The sequence below is a fragment of the Mustela nivalis genome (genome assembly GCF_964662115.1).
Source record: "Mustela nivalis genome assembly, chromosome: 20".
In the NCBI taxonomy this organism is placed as follows: domain Eukaryota; kingdom Metazoa; phylum Chordata; class Mammalia; order Carnivora; family Mustelidae; genus Mustela; species Mustela nivalis.
In genome coordinates this window covers 19,275,014-19,293,849 of record NC_139039.1, presented here as the reverse complement: position 1 = coordinate 19,293,849, position 18,836 = coordinate 19,275,014, and the positions used below count along the sequence as shown (strand labels likewise).

Sequence of the window (18,836 nt, the reverse complement as noted above, 5' to 3'; positions counted from 1 at the left end):
GGATAAAAATACATTATATGTTTATAAAAAAATTTAAAAATTTTTAAAAAATCAAAGAACACACACACACACAAAAGAGCATCATTAATTCTGTTAAAGTAACTGAGTATGGAGAATGAGCAGTAAAGGTGGTTTTTGGTGACCTTAAGGGGAGAGAGACCAGTGGGATCAGGGGTGAAAGTCCAGCTAGAGTTGGTTGAGTGGAGCAAGAGGAAGCTGGAGAAGGTAGAGTCAGTGCATTTGGAATATTGTTAAAATCAGTTTTCCTATGAAAAGGCCAGAAAAGTGGGATAGCCAGACACAAAGTCAAAGGAGAGACTTTGTTAGGATGGGAGATACTAAAACATACTTGTTCTGCTACTACTATTTTTGTTTTAATTTTGTGACTTTGAGCTGATTCCATTGCTTAATTAAGAATGCCTTAATAACCATGTTCTTGTTTTTTGTTCATTTTAATTTCGGATTAAGATGAGCTCTTAAACTTTAAGCTTTTTGAGCAGAGGGATGAAATAATATTTGCCGTATTATCCTCAATAATATAAGCATAGTGTAGTTTTTTAAAAAATATTTTATTTATTCATTTTATCAGAGAGAGAGAGAGAGAGAGAGAGAGAGATCACAAGTAGACAGAGCAACAGGCAGAGAGAGAGAGAGAGAAGTGGGATTCCCACTGAGCAGAGAGTCCGATGCGGGGCTCGATCCCAGGACCCCAAGATCATGACCTGAGCTGAAGGCAGAGGCTTTAACCCACTGAGCCACCCGGGAGCCCCAGCATAGTGTAGTTAGTGATTGTTTTTCAGTAAATAAATTAAAGAAAATTCAAAAAACAAACAACCCCCCCCCCCCCAAAACCAGAGGTTGGCTATAAAGTTGTCCTTACAATTCATTCATTAGAACCAAATTTCTATTCTTGGCATTCTTTATCATCAGACTGCATAGATGGAGCTGACATGCATCTGTGTTGAACTGAATTTGGAAATAATATTGTGGATTTATAATGAAAAGTTATTGTGTATATGCAGTGTAGATAAGTTATTCCTCCGAAAAAAGAGAGTTTGAATTTAAAGGCAAGAAAAAAGAAAATTCAGATTAAGAACTAGAAGGATCACAGCAAACACATTTGCAATGAAAGTACCTAAAAACCACATTGTTCTAGCAACAATTACATAACTGTTCTTTGCTAATTTAAGGGGGGGAAGTACTTTTTTTCCTACTATGAGGGCGTATTTTAGTATCTGAAGTTTTGGATTTTGGATGTACTCATGACTCAAAGTTGAACAAGATTTAAGGTACCAGCAGTTTGCTGGACTGTTTTTTATCAACTGATAACATTTTTGACAACCAGCTCTTAATGTATAATCACCAAAGCCAAATTTTTAAAAATCAGTCCTAAAAATATAAGACTAGAATGATCTTTGAGATGATCCCCTGCTTTAAATCAAGATTGAATTTAAATCAATAAGACTAAATCTGCTCTAATATTTTTAGAGCTTTTTTAGAGAATAGATTTGATAGCATCCTAAACAATCATACTGGTGTATAAATAAACTTAATTTGGGTGAGATTATTGGTAGCAGGTGTTTAGAGTATGATAAGTGATTTTATTATCTAGCAGATGCATAAGGCTGTACTGTAGTTAAGTTGCTAGCTGTAGTTCTGATTGATTGACTTATAATAAGTTATAAGTATATAATAAATAATAACCTTCTCTTGAGAACTGACGTAAGAGATGAACACATATCTTCTTCGTAGATTTCCAGAGAAAAAAACTCAATTTTAAATTCAGGGTTTGATTACGAATTTTGTTTCAACCTGAGTAGGCTGTGGTGGCCAGTTGTTTTGTTTAGTCTCAGTCTAGATGTTGCTGTGAAGGTATTTTTTAGATGTGATTAATATTTAAACCAACAGACACTGAGTAAAGGAAATTACCTTCCACAGTGTGGACCAACTTCATTCAATCATTTGAAGACCTTAAGAGAAAAGTTTGAGGTCCCCTGAAGAAATTAATTAATTTCTCTGTCTCTCTTACTTCGAGGGGGGTGGGGGGGCCGTGGGAATGGCAGACAGAGGGAGAAGCAGGCTCCCTGCTGAGCAAGGAGCCTGATGCAGGGCTCCATCCTGGGACCCTGGGATCATGACCAGAGCCAAGGTAAAGGCTTAACTGACTGAGCCACCCAGGCGTCCCTGAAGAAAGAATTTCTGCCTTGAGGCTGCCTTGGATCCAGGATTGCAACATTTACTTTTTACTGGCTTTTCAGTTTGTTAGTCTGCTTTGCAGATTTCAGACTTGTCATCCCCTACAATCCTGTAAGCCAATTCCTTAAAATCAATCACTCCCTGCTCCCTTCTCGCTCTCTCTCTCTCTCTCTGTGTGTGTATGTGTGTTGGTTCTGTTTTTCTGGAGAACTCTGACTAATATACAAAGGTTGGAAGACTTTTTCTATAGAGAACCAGATGTTAAATCTTTCAGGCAAGACAGACCAAACTGTCCCTGTCACATGTACCCAGCTCTGACATTGTAACACAAAAATAGCCATGTAAATGAATGGGTGGGTCTGTGTTCCAGTAAAAACTTATCTACAGAAATAGGTAGCAGGCTGTATTTGGAACAGGACTGTAGGTTACTGACCCATGTATTAAATGATCGCCTGATAATTCATGCCAAAGAGATAAGGGAGGGTATGTTTCTCTCTATGTATAATAATTTACTATCCCCACTTTCTCTCTTCCTTTTGTATACATATATATGTACACACACACGCATACACACACACATATATACATACTTTTAAGGATGTTTATTCAAGTGAGATTTGAATCAAGAAGCAGTTTTCATCCTTTGTGTATTAGGGGTTATTACTTTGGCTGATAGTCTCAGTCTTCAACTGGGTTTTACATATTTTATCTTTACCCAAGAGTTGTTTTTTTTTTTAAGATATTATTTATTTATTTCAGAGAAAGTGTGTGTATATGAGCAGGGGGGAGGGGCAGAGGGACAAGCTGACTCCCCACTGAACTTGGACCTGGATGAAGGGCTCCATCCCAGGACCCTCAGGTCATGACCTGAGCCACCCGGGTGCTCCCCCTCCCCAAGAATTTCTTAAATACTGCAACAGAAAGTCTCACTCTTGTCAATTCTGAACTAATAACTGACTAGTCAGCTTTTCTCTGATGCCCCATTCCATTTCTTAGAGGAATGAGTAATGAGAGAGGAGATGAATAGGTGGGCAGGGGAGCTGGAAAACACAACTGGCAACCCAGTCTACCAGCTTTGCAGTGTCCAAGATGTAATCCTTAAAGGCCATCATTTTGCTCTCGGCAAACAGGAACATTATTGACGAGGCAGGTAATAATTTACTGTCCCCACTTTTTCTCTTCCTATAACACCGTAAGTGCCAGGAAAGCACTGTGATTCCTTAGGATCTTTCAACAAATCAGTCTTTGTTGCCTAGTTGTACCAGTTAGTTGGGGAAGAGTTTTAAGTTCTCAGGAATATTGGAAAGTTAGAAATCTCTAAAGCAAAATAATATCACTGTAGGCCACAGGGCAGAAAGAAGTTAGGCTGATCCAAGATAAAATTAGGCAAATATACTTTTGAAGTGAAAATTAAAATCGTACCCCACAATGTTAATATGGTATGTATTTACCATATTATCGTTTCATTTATCATGTCACCATCTGTGTCTGTCCCATCATGGGTATTAGAAATGTTAAAGGAAATTGAGAGCCTAGGAAGCACTAAAAGGAGCCACATCAAGTTTGGTGTGTGATCTGGACGTCATATATTACTTGGAATAAAAGAGTATTTAAGGGAGATACAAATAACTTTATGTAAAAGTCTGTCATTTAGATTTTCTGTTTATTGCTGCAGATTGGAAGCCTAGATACCATAGGTAGAAGTCACGAAGAGGCTAATTTCAGGAACCTATACTTCTATAATAATTCTTTAGATCAATCCAATACTGGAATGGACAGTACCACAACCCACAGTCTTCTGTTGCTTCTAGAAATGCCTAAACTGACATTCAGTAGCTCTATAGAAGGAGGTGTGTTGGCTCAGGTAATCTTAAGATATCTTTCACAACATTACCCTCCAGATCCAGTGTTTCTTAAGGCAATTAAATCATATCCCAGGCAATACCAAATCTCTGCTCACTACAGCTTCCAACTTTGAGATAGGCCAAAACTTCCAAAAATGACTTTAGTCCACGTGGAGGAAGACCAAATGGGATATAGAACAAGTATATAGTATAGAATTCCTCAGTACGGTTTCTTGTCCTAGCTTCTTTCAGCTACGTGGTCCCTCATCTTGTGTCCTCTAATCTCATGTTCTCATCTACCTTGGGATGTTTACAACAGCCCTAAAGCGATGGCACTTTCTCAGGCACATTGCCTGCCTCTCTCATTGTACCGTAGGGAGCTACTCATCATTGGGCATAAGAAGTTATACTTAGAGAAATTTGGCAAGAAGAGTATGTGCCATGGACACATTCTTTTGTTCTTTCTAGAGTATTAATTAGGCAGTTGTCAACTTATAAAGAGCAATAAATGTCTCTGGAAATGTAGTGACCCGGAGAGCACTGCTTTCCTCTGAACCTCAAGTTGGAAGGAAGACTAAGACACCATCCATACAGGACGAGGACCTACACGGAACACGCCTGATGAGTTTTGTTTTCTGTGCGGTATTCAGGGCTGAAATGCCAGCAGAGCCCGGGCTGAATGCAAGCACCAGCCTTCCCTCTTCACCCTCTCTCCCACAGCGCTCACCTCTCCTCTAAATAAAGTCGAGCAAATATTTCAAGAATGTTGGTTTGAAGGGGAGCCAAATCATTAACCTATGTAGCCCTACATCTCTTTCAGGCCCTGTGTTTGCCATAAGTGTCATAATCTATTATCTCTTTTTTTCTGTTTATTTCTATAGTGTCCATGGAAAACGTTGGGGAACAAGGTAGGCTATGTTTTATTATTGTTTTGTATATAAATTTTAAAGAGAGTTCTTAAAAATAGTATTCATTTAGATTTGGTTGGAATTAATAAATTATACTTGGAGACTGTGCAGTCAAGATGGGGTTAAAGACTTCTCTTGGTCTCCAGACTGAATTCTTTCAGACGCTTGGCAAAGACCTCTCCCTTGAAATGGTAGCCATGGTGCCAAAGATTCTTGTGGCTTTGAGATATAGGAATATCAACAATTTCCTGTTTCAGTTCAGAGTATTACCCCATACGTGAGTCACCCATAGTGTTCATGGAAAATGTCATTAGCTCTAGTCATTTCACACTGATTTAAGTGCCTTAATGGACAATTGAATTTTTAAATGATTCTGTAAGTATCATCATTCTTTAAAAAGAAAATAAATGATAAATGAAGAGTATTATCATTTTTTTAAAAAATTGCCACACAGTTTTAAAATACCAAACGTGCTGTATTTTAAATTAGCATGTTTTATTCAACTGTGTCTTACAGAGTTAATTTATATATTAATGCATTATTCAGAAATGATCATTGTCACTGTATACAAAATTAATATTTTATATTTGCATAGTACAGCATTTCACCATACAAAAACACCATACAAAGTGTGTTTGTATACATTGCCTGAAAAAAGTATGATTTTCTTAACAATTGTCCCATGTGATAAACAAGACACTTGGACTCCTGTTGGAGGAAATCCTTTTTGTCCAGATGGTCTCTGTTTAATTATGTAGTCATTAAACAGTCAGGGCCAACACATTTGACCACAGCTAAGCAAAATTAGCAAACAACTTCTCAAATAGGAACTGCCTTTGGTATCCTTTGTCAGTGAAGTAAAGTTCTTAAAACCTGAATGTTTTAACTTTATTTGTTTAATTCTGTGTTTATTACTTATAGTTGAAGGCATAGCTGCCTTACTTTTATAATTTAGGAAAGGTTCCCTATAGCCATTTGGCCAATAGATGGTCCTATCTAGAGATGAGAGGTTTCCTTTCATGGGAAAGGAACCAAATTATTAAAGAATTTGGTTAACTTAGAACAACTAGATCTTTGTGAATACCATGGTTTCAATTTGTATTTGCATATTATAATGATAATATGTTCTTCTCATTTTAGTTGTGTGCCTGATTGCTTATCATCTACTTTTTGCAATGTTTGTCTGGTCATACTGGAAAACTATCTTTACATTACCAATGAATCCTTCAAAAGAAGTAAGTTAAAATATTAATAAAGTTACCCTAAAGTTAGAAACCAATAACACTGATGTCTGAAGAATGGATTTTATGTCTTTTTATTAATGTTTCAAGCTTAGTTAGTATAGTGATTTGTTTATATTAATATGTTTGTTGGTAAATACTTGAATTTTCACTTGGCAAATATTTTTGCACTGCGTGAGTATTGTATATCCAATATTAAAACTGTTGTGTGTTCCATTTCTACTTTAGAGTCTGACATCAGGGTGGATGGATCAATATACAGACAGAGCTGATGGTAGACATTGCTATATTATAATTACCAGTTATCATACCAATAGTCGATTAGTTGGCTGTCAACCACCAGAAACAACAACAATAAAATAACAATATTACTAATCTTCTCTTACATTCAAGTCTATAGCTAGTCCACAGCTTCTTGCTCTGATATGTGTAGCCTCCATTTCCAACATCACCTCTTGGCCTAAGACGGATGCTCCAGTTCCAGCCATCATGTCTTCCTTCCAGACAGCGGGTCAGAGAAACTAGGATAGAGGAGTAGAAGTAAATGTCCTTCCTTTTAAGGATGCTTTCTGGAAGTTGCTAATGCCATCAACTTATATTAGAACTTACTTTCTACTTACTTTAGAACTTAATTATATAGCCACATTCTTTATACAGAAGGTTGGGGATGTAGTTTTTATTCCCAGTGGCCATGTTTACCATATTAACCCTGTCTGAAGGAAATTGTGGATATTGGGGGGTGGGGGGTGGGGAGAACAGCATTCTCAGCTACGGAAGGTTTTGAGTAGAGTGATATGGTCAAATTCGCACTTTGAAAAGATCATTCTAAGTATTTGTTTCTGAGTCTTTCACCTTGTTAAACATTCTTGGAGCAAAGGACTGTGTCTTACTCATTTCTGTATTGTTGGCACTTAGTCCACTCCGTGTTTGTTGAATTGAAATAAACTTTATTCCAATAATAATGGTAAAGTTTTGGTTGGCCAAGTTAAAAAAAAAAAGAAAAGAGAGAGAGAGAGAGAAAAAGGAAAGGTCTAGGCATCACTGCAAATTGTTCCCTGAAGTAATCTGTTTAAAATGCAGCTGTGGTCCAAAAGCCCAATAAATATGCTATATGACTTGGGAAAGGATATTCAAAATAAAACCACAGATATTTGCACAGAATTAGTGGTATGCTTGGCCTAAAATGCTTTACATGTAGGCTTTTTTTCTTCTACTCTCTACTAATTGTTTTTCCTACCTTCCCCCCCTCTCTCCTGCCACGTTTACTTCTTTCCTGTTATCTCCCTTACCCCCATCCTGATCTTAGTCATAAGTAAGAAGGAGAATGCAAACCCCTTTCATAGGTGATCTCATCCTCCGCATCATAGATGATCTCTGTGTTGACAATTCCCAAATCTGTTTCCAGCTCTGACCTCTCCTGTTGCCAACTTAGGTATTTCCCTGCCAAACGCAGCTCCTTAGTCCACCGGCACCTCAAACACAACACGTCAAAAGCTGAAGTCACCCCCACTCCCTTCCCCAAACCGTGACTCATCTGTTTCTGACACTGGTTAATGCTGCCGCCATCCAGCTCATCCTTCTGGACATCGCAGCCTTTTGGAAGCTTGGCAGCCTTGCCCGGAATTATCCCGCTTTCTTGCCCGGAATTCTCCTGCTTTCTTGCCCCTCCCCCAACATCTAAATCTTTTTTTTTTTCTTTTTTCTTTTAAATGAGCACTCCTTATTTTTCCTTCTTTCAAGAGTTTATCCATTCATTTGACAGACAGAAATCACAAGCAGGCAGAGAGGCAGGCAGAGAGAGAGGAGGAAGCAGGCTCCCGGCCAAGCAGAGAGCCCGATGCGGGGCTCGATCCCAGGACCCCGGGACCATGACCTGAGCCAAAGGCAGAGGCATCAACCCACTGAGCCACCCAGGCGCCCCCCAACATCTAAATCTTGCTGATGTTTTTACCTCCTAATTTTTCTTCTTTGGTTCCAACACCCCCCCCCCCGCCCCCGCCTTTTTCCCCTTTCTTTCTTTTTTTTTCATACCATTACTGTAATTCAGGGTCTCAGTCATCTCTTTTGTCTGAGACATTGCAGTCTCCAGTAGGGTTTTACTACTTACAGAGCCCTGCAGAATTTCTCTTTACCAAAGCTAGAGGCCTAAAATCAACTTAAACTTCTCCACTCTATATCTGATAGCTCTTTCAACCAGTTTCCCTATTCTCTGTATTTTCAACATTCTATCCTGTAAGCAAGACCATATCATTCTTTTGCTCAGAACTTTCCTTTGATATGTGAGCTCATTCAGAGTAGAAACACAGTTCTCTACCGTAGCTTACAAGGCTGCACGTGCCCTGGCCCCACACCGCCTCTTGGACCTTCTTCAGTGCTGCCTTAGTCACACTGGTCTCTTTGCCCATAGGTCAATATACATGTTTCTCCTTTGGGGGTCTTGAAATCTGGTATTTTCCCTTGATCTGGACCATCCTTCCTATAGATAACTGTGTGGCCAGGTCCCTTCCTTCCTATTTCTATGTCTCTGTTCAAATGATACCTTATCTTTGAGGCTTTCCGTGACCACTCTGTGTTCTATGTAGAACATTTCATATGTAAGATTTCATATATAGTAGCTAATAATAAATATATAAGTAAATATGCATATCAGTCTCAAATGATTTTTTTTTACTGATGGATCCATGGTCAAAAGAATTTGAAGACCATTATTATGAAAGAAAGAACCCTGACTTGCTGGCTAAAAATCTTGAGTTATTCCATTAATAAAGTGTAAGATCTCACCGTAATCTTTTTTTTTTTTTTTAAGATTTTATTTATTTATTTGACAGACAGAGATCACAAGTAGGCAGATAGGCAGGCAGAGAGAGAAGGGAAGAAGCAGGCTCCCTGCGAGAGCCCCATGTAGGGCTCGATCCCAGAACCCTGAGATCATGACCTGAGCCGAAGGCAGAGGCCTTAACCCACTGAGCCACCCAGGCGCCCCTCACCGTAATCTTTTAATTGGTCAGGAGCCAGAGACCCTCCCACTTGTAAAATGAGGGTCCTTGACTTAATCGACAATAGAGTACTCTCAGCTGCCGAAAATCTTAGAAATATGGGACTAAAATAGCAGTAGAAGAGGTTGTATAAGGAAATAATGTTAATATTTTCTCGTTACTATTGAGAGAATTCTAAGAAATCTGGAATTCTACGAAATCTAAAATTTACCTTTTTATAAAACAGGATTGTAAAATTGCTAATAGTTTTTCAATTTATAAGATTTTTCCCCCATGAAAGTAAGATAACCATACTAATTTGAAAATAGAGACTAAACAAAAAGAGAAAGGAAAAAAGAAAAACACTCCCTACTAATATAGGCAGTTTGCATGCAGATTTTCTTTTGAGTTATTTTTCCTGGTTATATTCAACATGCACATATTCTAGTTTTTATCCCCACATAATAGCCCATCATTGGTTTATTGCCATTTTTTAAAATGGCATAATGTCCTCACTGAAATATGTAAAAATTTATTCTGTCACATCCCATCTTGGAATTTTAGGCTGATCCCAACTTTTCATATTATAAATTCGTGTTAACATGTTTGTACATGTTTTGTACACACTTTTTACCTGTATTTTGGATTATTCCCTTATTATAAATTCTCAAAATTACTAGATCAAGGAAATTGCAGTCACTTGCCAAATTGAAAAGAGAATGGTAACAAGTTACAGTGCTAACAGTTTTATTGGAACTTTGGCATTGCATGTTGTCCTTAAGAAAGCCACTGGTTGCTGATTTAATGGACAAAAATGTTCTGTGTTTTAATTTGTACATTTTAGATACTGATGAGATTACATGTTCCCTTTTGTGCTATGTGCAAAAGAATGGGGGGTGGGTTGTGGGGGGTAGGGAGGGAAAAAAATGAAACAAGATGGGACCAGGGAGGGAGTCAAACCAGAAGAGACTCCTAATCTCAGGAAACAAACTGAGGGCTGCTGGGGGAGGGAGGGGAGGGTGGCTGGGTGAAGGACCCTGGGGAGGGTATGTGCTGTGGTGAGCGCTGTGAATTGTGTTAAGACTAATGATTCACAGACTAGTACCCTTGGGACAAATAATACGTTATATGTTGATTAAAAAAAAGAACTAGCAGAAAATATAATTCTGTGAGTTTTCTGTTTGGTTATTAGATTTCAGTATTTTTCTTAAGTTGTATATCCTATTAAAATTATAGTCTTCTTTAACCTGAAAAGTCTATTTGATTTTGGATCTTGGGTTTCTAATACCTTTCTCTAGGTAAGAAAGGAGGAATCCTTGAAGAAATGGACTCTAGAACTAGGGCAGGAATTAAGAGTGTGTGTGTGGAGGGGGTGAAAGAGATTAAGGGGATTAAGAGGTAGAAGCTTCCAGTTATAAAATAAATAAGTCTCAGAGATGAAAAGTACGGCACAGGGAATATAGTCAATAGTATTATAATAACGTATGGTGACAGATGGTGACAGCACTTACCATGGTGAGCATGGAGTAATGTATAGAATTGTTGAATCAATATGTTGTACATTTGAAACTAATATAACATTGTATCTTAATTATGCTTAAATAACAAGTAAAGATTAAAATTAAAAAAGATGAGCCAGAGCCTCTTATAATAATGACAATTGAGGTAGTGCTCTAAAGTAAATAAAATAGAGTACTTTCTCAACCTATGATGGGGTTACATCCTGATGAACCCATTGTAAGTTGAAAATATGTAGGTTAAAAATGCATTTAGTACATCTAACCCATTGAGCATGATAGCTTAGCCTAGCTGACCTCAAGCATATTCAGAACACTTACATCAGCCTACATCTAGGCAAAATCTTTTAATACAAAGCCGATTTTATAGTAAATCGTTGAATTTATTGAATACTGTACTGAAAGTGAAGAACAGGGGTTGTATGGGGACAAAATGGTTGTTAAGTGTCTTTGTTGTTTACCCTTGTGATCACGTGGCTGGCAGGAGCTGTGGTTTGCTGCCACCGCTCCACATCATGAGAGAAGATCATACCGAATATCACTTTCCTGAGAGGAGATACAAATTCAAAATTTGAAGTATGGTTTCTAATGCCTGTGTATCGCTCTCACACCATTGTGAGGGAAAAAAAAAAAATCATTGAACCTCTGTAAGTTGGGACCATTGGTAGGTTTTTGGTGGCGTATCAGAAGGACACAGGAGCCAACTGGAGATTCCCAACGACCACAGCTAGAACAATCTGAGCAAAAAAATAAATAAAATAGTATTGGATTATAACCCAAAGTATAAAATAAATATCTCTGAGTCTACTGATATAAGTAAATGAATAAATGAATGAATAAACGGGGAACAAAATGTCTTATAGAAGAATTTCAAATAATGTAGATACTCTGTCTTCAAGAGAGACAAGAATAAAAAACCCCACTACTTCAATGTAGGCTGCGTGTGGTGAATTTCTTTCAAAGAGTATAGGATGGAAAAGGGAAAAACACGAGAAACTTTAGAGTGGAAGAACCTGACAAATACTGCCTCAGCCAGTGACCAAGGTTCAGTCGGCACTGATGATGTTGTTAGCATGTGCCCTTGAGAGGATGTGGTAAGAATGGCGCTTTCCCTCTGTGGTCTTCATCCCCCTGACAACTAATCTCAAACCCATCATGAGAAAAACATCAGACAAATTTTAATAGAGAAGCATCTTATAAAATAGCTGACCAGAATACTCAAAACTGACAAGGGCGGGCGCCTGGGTGGCTCAGTGGGTTGGGCCGCTGCCTTCGGCTCAGGTCATGATCTCAGGGTCCTGGGATCGAGGCCCGCATCGGGCTCTCTGCTCAGCAAGGAGCCTGCTTCCTCCTCTCTCTCTGCCTGCCTCTCTGCCTGCTTGTGATCTCTCTCTGTCAAATAAATAAATAAAATCTTAAAAAAAAAAAAAAAACTGACAAGGGCAACAAAAACAAGGACTATCTCTGAAACTGTCACAGTCAGGAGGAACTTAAGGAGATAGGAAAAATAAATGTACTGTGGCATACTGGGTGGAATCCTGGAAGAGAAAAAGATATTCAGTAAAAACTAAAGAAAACTAAAGAAATCTGAATAAACTATGGACTTTAGTTAATAATAACAGATCAGTATTTATTTACTAATTGTGGTAAATATACCGTAATGTACTAATATTTGATGTTTAGTAATGTGGGCAATTTGATGAGAAGATATATGGAAACCATGTAATACTTGCTCAAATTTTCCATAAATCTAAAGTGTTTTAAAGTTGATAAAACTATTTAAACAAAACAAAACAGAAGGGGACTACCATAATCTGCACTATGATAATCTGCAGGTTGGTGATAGGTCTAGGACGTTATCTTTCCATCCCAGGAGATCTTCCATTCCTTCAGATCTCTACAGATGTCATCTTTCTTCAAATCCATGACATACCTTTGCACATAGAAGTGTTCTGGGGGAAAGGTCTGTATATTTGGTACCTCCCAAGGTAAAATTAGATATTTGGACATCCATGTTATACAAGTAATAATTCTACCAACCTGTATTTGGTATTCTGGACCTAATGCCATGTGTTTATTTACTAATAAAAGCATTAAACATCTGAGGAGTCTTTCAGTTCTGTTACTCATTTTTTTAAAAGATTTTATTTATTTATTTGACACACAGAGAGAGATCACATGTAGGCAGAGAGGCAGGCGGAGAGAGGGAGGGGGAAGCAGGCTCCCTGCTGAGCAGAGAGCCCGATGCCGATGCCCATGCCAGGCTCCATCCCAGGACCCTGAGATCATGACCTGAGCTGAAGGCAGAGGCTTAACCCACTGAGCCACCCAGGTGCCCCGCTGTTACTCATTTTTTAAAACTGAGATTTAAGGTAGCAAGCAAGTGAAAAGCAACTGTTGGAAAGAATGCACTATGCCTTCATAAATGTGACCTTCATTTGTTATTTGTATTCATTTGAGAAAGGACTGGTTGAAGTGTAATTTTGAAACACTATGAAATTAATTAGTAGGAAAGAAAATGTGGATTTGTCCTGGAAGGAATATTTAATGTTGTGAATACTTTTTTCCGTTACTTTAGAAACTCTTAAAGACTTAACTATAACCTACCTACTAGTTTAATGCCAGTAAATTTGATACACTAATTTAGAATAATTTGTATTATGTAAATTTATACTTAGAGAAAATTTTTTACTTTCTTTACCTTAATGGGTCTGAAATTTTACAGTATATTTAACTAAGTGTCATGCATATGGAAATAATATGGTAACTTAGAAATGATCTACATTTGAAAACTGGAGATTCGTTTTTCTTTTTAAAATAACCTCAATAGAATTGTCAACCTCTAAACAAAGATCTTTAATTTTTATTTCTCCAAAGAGAAAGATTTAGGCTCAAACATCATGACCTCATTTTCAACAAATTGTTTTTATTTCTTTCACTGACATAATTAGATCGCTTTTTTAAGACTTAAAAGGTGAACTATATCATACATACAAAAAAAATATAATGCACAATTTAAAGAATAATAAAATGAAAATAACTAAAGTCACTCAAGTATTATAGAAAACATTATTTATATTTTTGGTATTACCTGTGTACTTTCATATTGCATTTCCCTGCATTTCTCTATAGTAACTACTCTCCTGAAGTTTTGTGTTAATCAGTCTCTTGCTTTTCTTTATAATTTTCTTATATATATGTGTGTGTTTCTATGTGTGTGTATCCTCATAGTGTATACCTTTTTGGTTTTAAAATTTTATGTAAACGGAATCCTTCTATATATTTTCTATAAAGTGATCTGTTGTTCAACAGTATGTTGAGATTCTCTGTTACAAGTAACTGTAGTTTGGGGTGCCTGGGTGGCTCAGTTGTTAAGCATCTGCCTTCAGCTCAGGTTGTGATCCCAGTTCTAGGATCAAGCCCCGCGTCAGGCTCCCTGCTCCGCGGGGAGCCTGCTTCTCTCTCTCCCACTCCCTCTGCTGTGTTCCCTCTCTCCCTGTGTCTCTGTCAAATAAATAAATAAAATCTTCAAAAAAAAAAATAACAACAACAAATAGCTGTAGTTCATTAATTGTTCCATGTAATATAGGATTCAATTATGTGGATATATCATACTCCAGTCTATTTAGCCTTTTGATGGACATTTGGGCTGTGTTTAATTTTTTACATTTCAAACATCAATGCTGTAAATATCCCTGTATGTGTCTCCTGGAAGACATTTATACTTTTTTATACAGACTTCTAAAACTTTTTTTTTTTTTGTGATTGGTGTGTGTGTGTGTGTGTGTGTGTGTGTGCAGCCAAACCAATTTGATTTTTCTGAAATACGTGTTTTTTTTTTTTAAGATTTTATTTATTTATTTGACAGAGATCATAAGTAGACAGAGAGGCAGGCAGAGAGAAAGAGAGAGAGGGAAGCAGGCTCCCTGCCGAGCAGAGAGCCCGATGCGGGACTCGATCCCAGGATCCTGAGATCATGACCTGAGCCGAAGGCAGCGGCTTAACCCACTGAGCCACCCAGGCGCCCTGAAATACATGTTTTTTAATTGGGTGGGCCAGATTGGCAGTTTAAGAAGTGAAATGCATGATTAGTTCTTTTGAGTGCTAGAGAATTCATGTAATGATTATCCTTAAGTTAAAATTCATTTACATGAGAAAACATGTTTGATGGGTTTGTTTCTATTTTTATTCCTAATAATATCCAGTTGAAAAATTTACCCCCTGAGCCAAATTTGTTTATTTTGCTATTTCATTTTTGAATATAACTCATATTGGGGTAGAACTCTACAGTTTATAAGAGAATTTTACATACTCTATTCTGCTTGAGTTTCACAGACATCTGTGGAAGTATTATTAAGTATTAAGGTATTATTAATTGCTTCCTTTTTCTAGATGCATCAGCTAAGGCTCCACCAGATTAACAGACTTTCCCAGATTCCAACTCCATTACCACTCTGATTCTGTATGATAGATATCATTAATATTTTGTGTATACCTTTTTGTAGGTATAGTACACCAGTGTGCTATTTCTTGAGAACACTGACTGAAACTAAATTTCTTCCCACAGTTCCATCTCTCTTATGCAGAGAAAGAATTGTTGGAGAGAGAGCCAAGAGGAGAAGCCCATCAGGAAGTTCTTAGGCGAGCTGCCAAAGATCTTCCCATCTATACCAGGACCATGTCTGGAGGTACATCATAATGAGTGCTTTGGCACCATTGTTGTGGTGACTGTCAGCATATTTATATGCTTGCAACTGTCAAACCCTCATTGAAAATCATTGGGTTCTGTCCTGAGTGGTTATTAAACCTTTCCTATACAATTCCATAAAACAGGCTTGTGAATAACAGTGTGGCCCGGAGATCTCAACCATATCCACACTGATGTTAATTCTCTAGTGGCTTCTCTAGTCACTTGGGACTCAGAGGAGATGTTAGAACTGCTGAAATCTTGATTTGTACTTGTATTTATTTTGAAAGTTTTAATGATTGATCTTCCTATTCTTTTTTAATGGAAGGGAGCAGTATCTATAATGAACATAACATTGGCAATTTTATATAAATTTAAAGCAGTGATTGTATAAGGTGTATAAAACTTAAGGTATTAATATAATTTATCTTTAGAAGGTAAGGTAATTTTCGTTTCTCCCCCCTGCTTTTTTTTTTTTTTTTAATGTAATTCAGTTAATAAATCCCTTTTACCTGGGTCAGGATTTTTTTAGGTAGTGTATCAGCTATCTAATTAAAGAATTGTCTTTAAAATGGACACACACAGATTACTGATATTTGTCCACCAAGGCTCACCCAGAAATTTGGTAACTTTAGGCCTGTGCCACCCACTTTGGTGGCACATTTTAAGCGGCTGTTGAGCACTTAAAATGTGGCCACTCCAAATTGCGTTGTGCCATACGTATAAAATACACAACTGGTTTCAAAGATGTAGCATGGAAAAAAGAATGTAAAATATCTCATTAATATTCTTATATTACTTATCCTTGTTTCTAACTCACTTGAGGATCATAATTGAATCTAAGTTAAAGTCTCACAGTTTCTTCCTGTTTTCCCCACTTCTCAACGGGCAAGTGGCAATTCCCTGATTTAATTTTCATGCCACCAGTTCTATCCCACAAAGACAGAGCCGTGCTTATACACGTTTATGTATGTTGACCCTATATAAGCCTAGGCAAATACTGGGGCGATTTAAGCCCCTTCAAAATAAATTCCTGCACAGGTTTCCAAAAACTAGTTAATGACCGTGACAGTATCAGGTATGAAAAACTAGTCTCCGCCTTCATTCCGAGTTCAGGGCTCTTCTACTGTCTCCCTTGACACACTGGATTTGGAGAAAGGGAGGAAGCGTAAGTCACACCATAACAAAGTATTCATTTCCATTAATAATAACTACACTTTGGATTTAAGTCACCCTTCATGTAGTTTACGTAATGTTAAGACTGTCAGTCTCTTGTTCCTCTTAGGTATTGGATCCCTATCTCCTGAGATGAATTTAGGGTTCTTAAAATTTGTGACAGTGTGGCATACAATCTGGGTCTCATAATATAATCTATGTTTATATCTTTAGTGCAAACATTCCAGATGCCTGCAAATTCAATGTTAACTGACTAGAGTCACTGACTAAATTAAAGCAGACACAAAGTGTAATAAATAGATTATGTTGGTCTGATTGATCTATGGACTGTGTAGAGTGCAGAGGTAAACACAAGGCAGTGGCCACAATCCCACCAAGGCAGGACTGTGAGAGAGATGCTTCCCACCTCCCGCCCAGCCAAGACCCTTGGGTTCTTTGGAAAACTGCCTTCCTCACCCTGAGAAATTCCGTGGACCAAAGCAACTGAACAGTTCAGGTGATGTGCATGTGCATTATATTTTATAGAGAGAACTGAAGAAAGTGGATGGTAATATAACTTAAGATTTTACGATCCATTCTAAGTAGGAAGTACAGTACTTCCTCCAAACCCTGAGAGTAGAATGTCAGCTCCCTAGATTAAGGTGACTGCCCTATAGGGGAAAATTCACATACACACCTGAGCTGGAGGCATAGTAAAGCAGGGTATTAACAAGCCTGCTCATCTTGCCTGTTTGTCCTGAACTTTCTTCTGATCCAGCCATCTTCTGCTTTCTTACAGGGATCGCCAAACTTTATCACATTGTTCTGGATTTTTGTTCTTATTAATTTTTAGCTCTGTATTGACCTTGATCTTTTTTTTTTTTAAAGATTTTATTTATTTATTTGACAGAGAGAAATCACAAGTAGTCAGAGAGGCAGGCAGAGAGAGAGAGAGAGGGAAGCAGGCTCCCCACTGAGCAGAGAGCCCGATGCGGGACTCGATCCCAGGACCCTGAGATCACGACCCGAGCCGAAGGCAGCGGCTTAACCCACTGAGCCACCCAGGCGCCCTTGACCTTGATCTTTTTGAGCAATTTTTTTTTTTTTTTTTTTGGATTTTGACTAATAGGTAACAGAGGTGATGGAGCCTATCATTTTGCACACAGAAATTGATAATGTTTTCTTTTCAACATTACCCAAAAGGTTTTAAATTATATAAGTAATAGTTAAATAAACTCTGAAAAAATTAAGACAGTTAAAATTTGCCTTGACTGTTCGGGGCTTTTAAATGATAAGCAGGTGGTTCATTTTAAATTACAGCGGGATAATTTTAGCCAAATATGATATGGCACATGGAAATGTTTTTTAGTTTTTATTTTATTCATCTGGTGCTCACCATGACAAGTGCCCTCCTGAATCCTTATCACCTATTACCCCTTCCCCACCTTTCTCTGGTTTTCTATATTTAAGAGTCTGTTTCTTGGTTTGTTTCTTTCTCTTTTTTCCTTTTTGCCTTTATCTGTTTGTTTTGTTTCTTAAATTTCATATTTGAGTGGAATCATACGGTATTTGTCTTTCTCTAACTTATTTCACTTAGATAATATACTCTAGCTCCATCCATGTCTTTGCAAATGGCAAGATTTCATTCTTTTTTATGGCTGAATATTATTCCATTGTGAATATATGTGTAGCACAATATTTTTATCCATTCATCAGTCGATGGGCACGCGCACTACTTCTGTATCTTGGCTATTGTAAATAATGGTCCTGTAAACATAGGGTGCATGTATCCCTTTGAATTAGTGTTTTCGTATTCTTTAGGGTATATATCCAGTAGTGCGATTGCTGGATGGTAGAGTAATTCTATTTTTACCTTTTTGAGGAGCAGTTCTATCTGTTTTTCACAGTGGCCGCACCAGTTTGCATTCCCACCCACAGTGCACGATGGTTCCCCTTTCTCCACATTCTCACCAGCACCTGTTATTTCTGTTGTCTCTGTTAGTCATTCTGACAGGTGTGTGAGGTAATGTCTCATTGTGGTTTTAATTTGCATTTCCCTGGTAGTAAGTGATGAGGAGCATCCTTTCATGTGTCTGTTGGCTTTCTGGATGTCTTCTTTGGAGAAATTTCTGTTCATATCTTTTGCCCATTTTTAATTGGATTATTTGTATTTTGGGTGTTGATTTATAGAAGTTCTTTATATATACTAAACCTTTATCAGATATGTCATTTGCAAATATCTTCCTCCATACTGTAGGTTGCCCTCCTGTTGATTATTTCTGTCACTGTGCAGAAGCTTTTATTTTGATGTAG

At 37.7% G+C, this 18,836-nt stretch overlaps 1 protein-coding gene across 1 annotated transcript in view; it reads left to right on the top strand.

The window, feature by feature from the left end:
• ZDHHC2 (zDHHC palmitoyltransferase 2) overlaps positions 1-18,836 on the top strand; it is a 72,676-nt gene that overhangs the window by 19,126 nt on the left and 34,714 nt on the right. Inside the window, exons 2-4 of the mRNA XM_082715609.1 lie at positions 4,922-4,948; positions 6,089-6,183; positions 15,249-15,369. Coding sequence (XP_082571735.1) covers positions 4,922-4,948; positions 6,089-6,183; positions 15,249-15,369 — 243 coding nt within the window. The remainder of the gene's footprint in view (positions 1-4,921; positions 4,949-6,088; positions 6,184-15,248; positions 15,370-18,836) is intronic.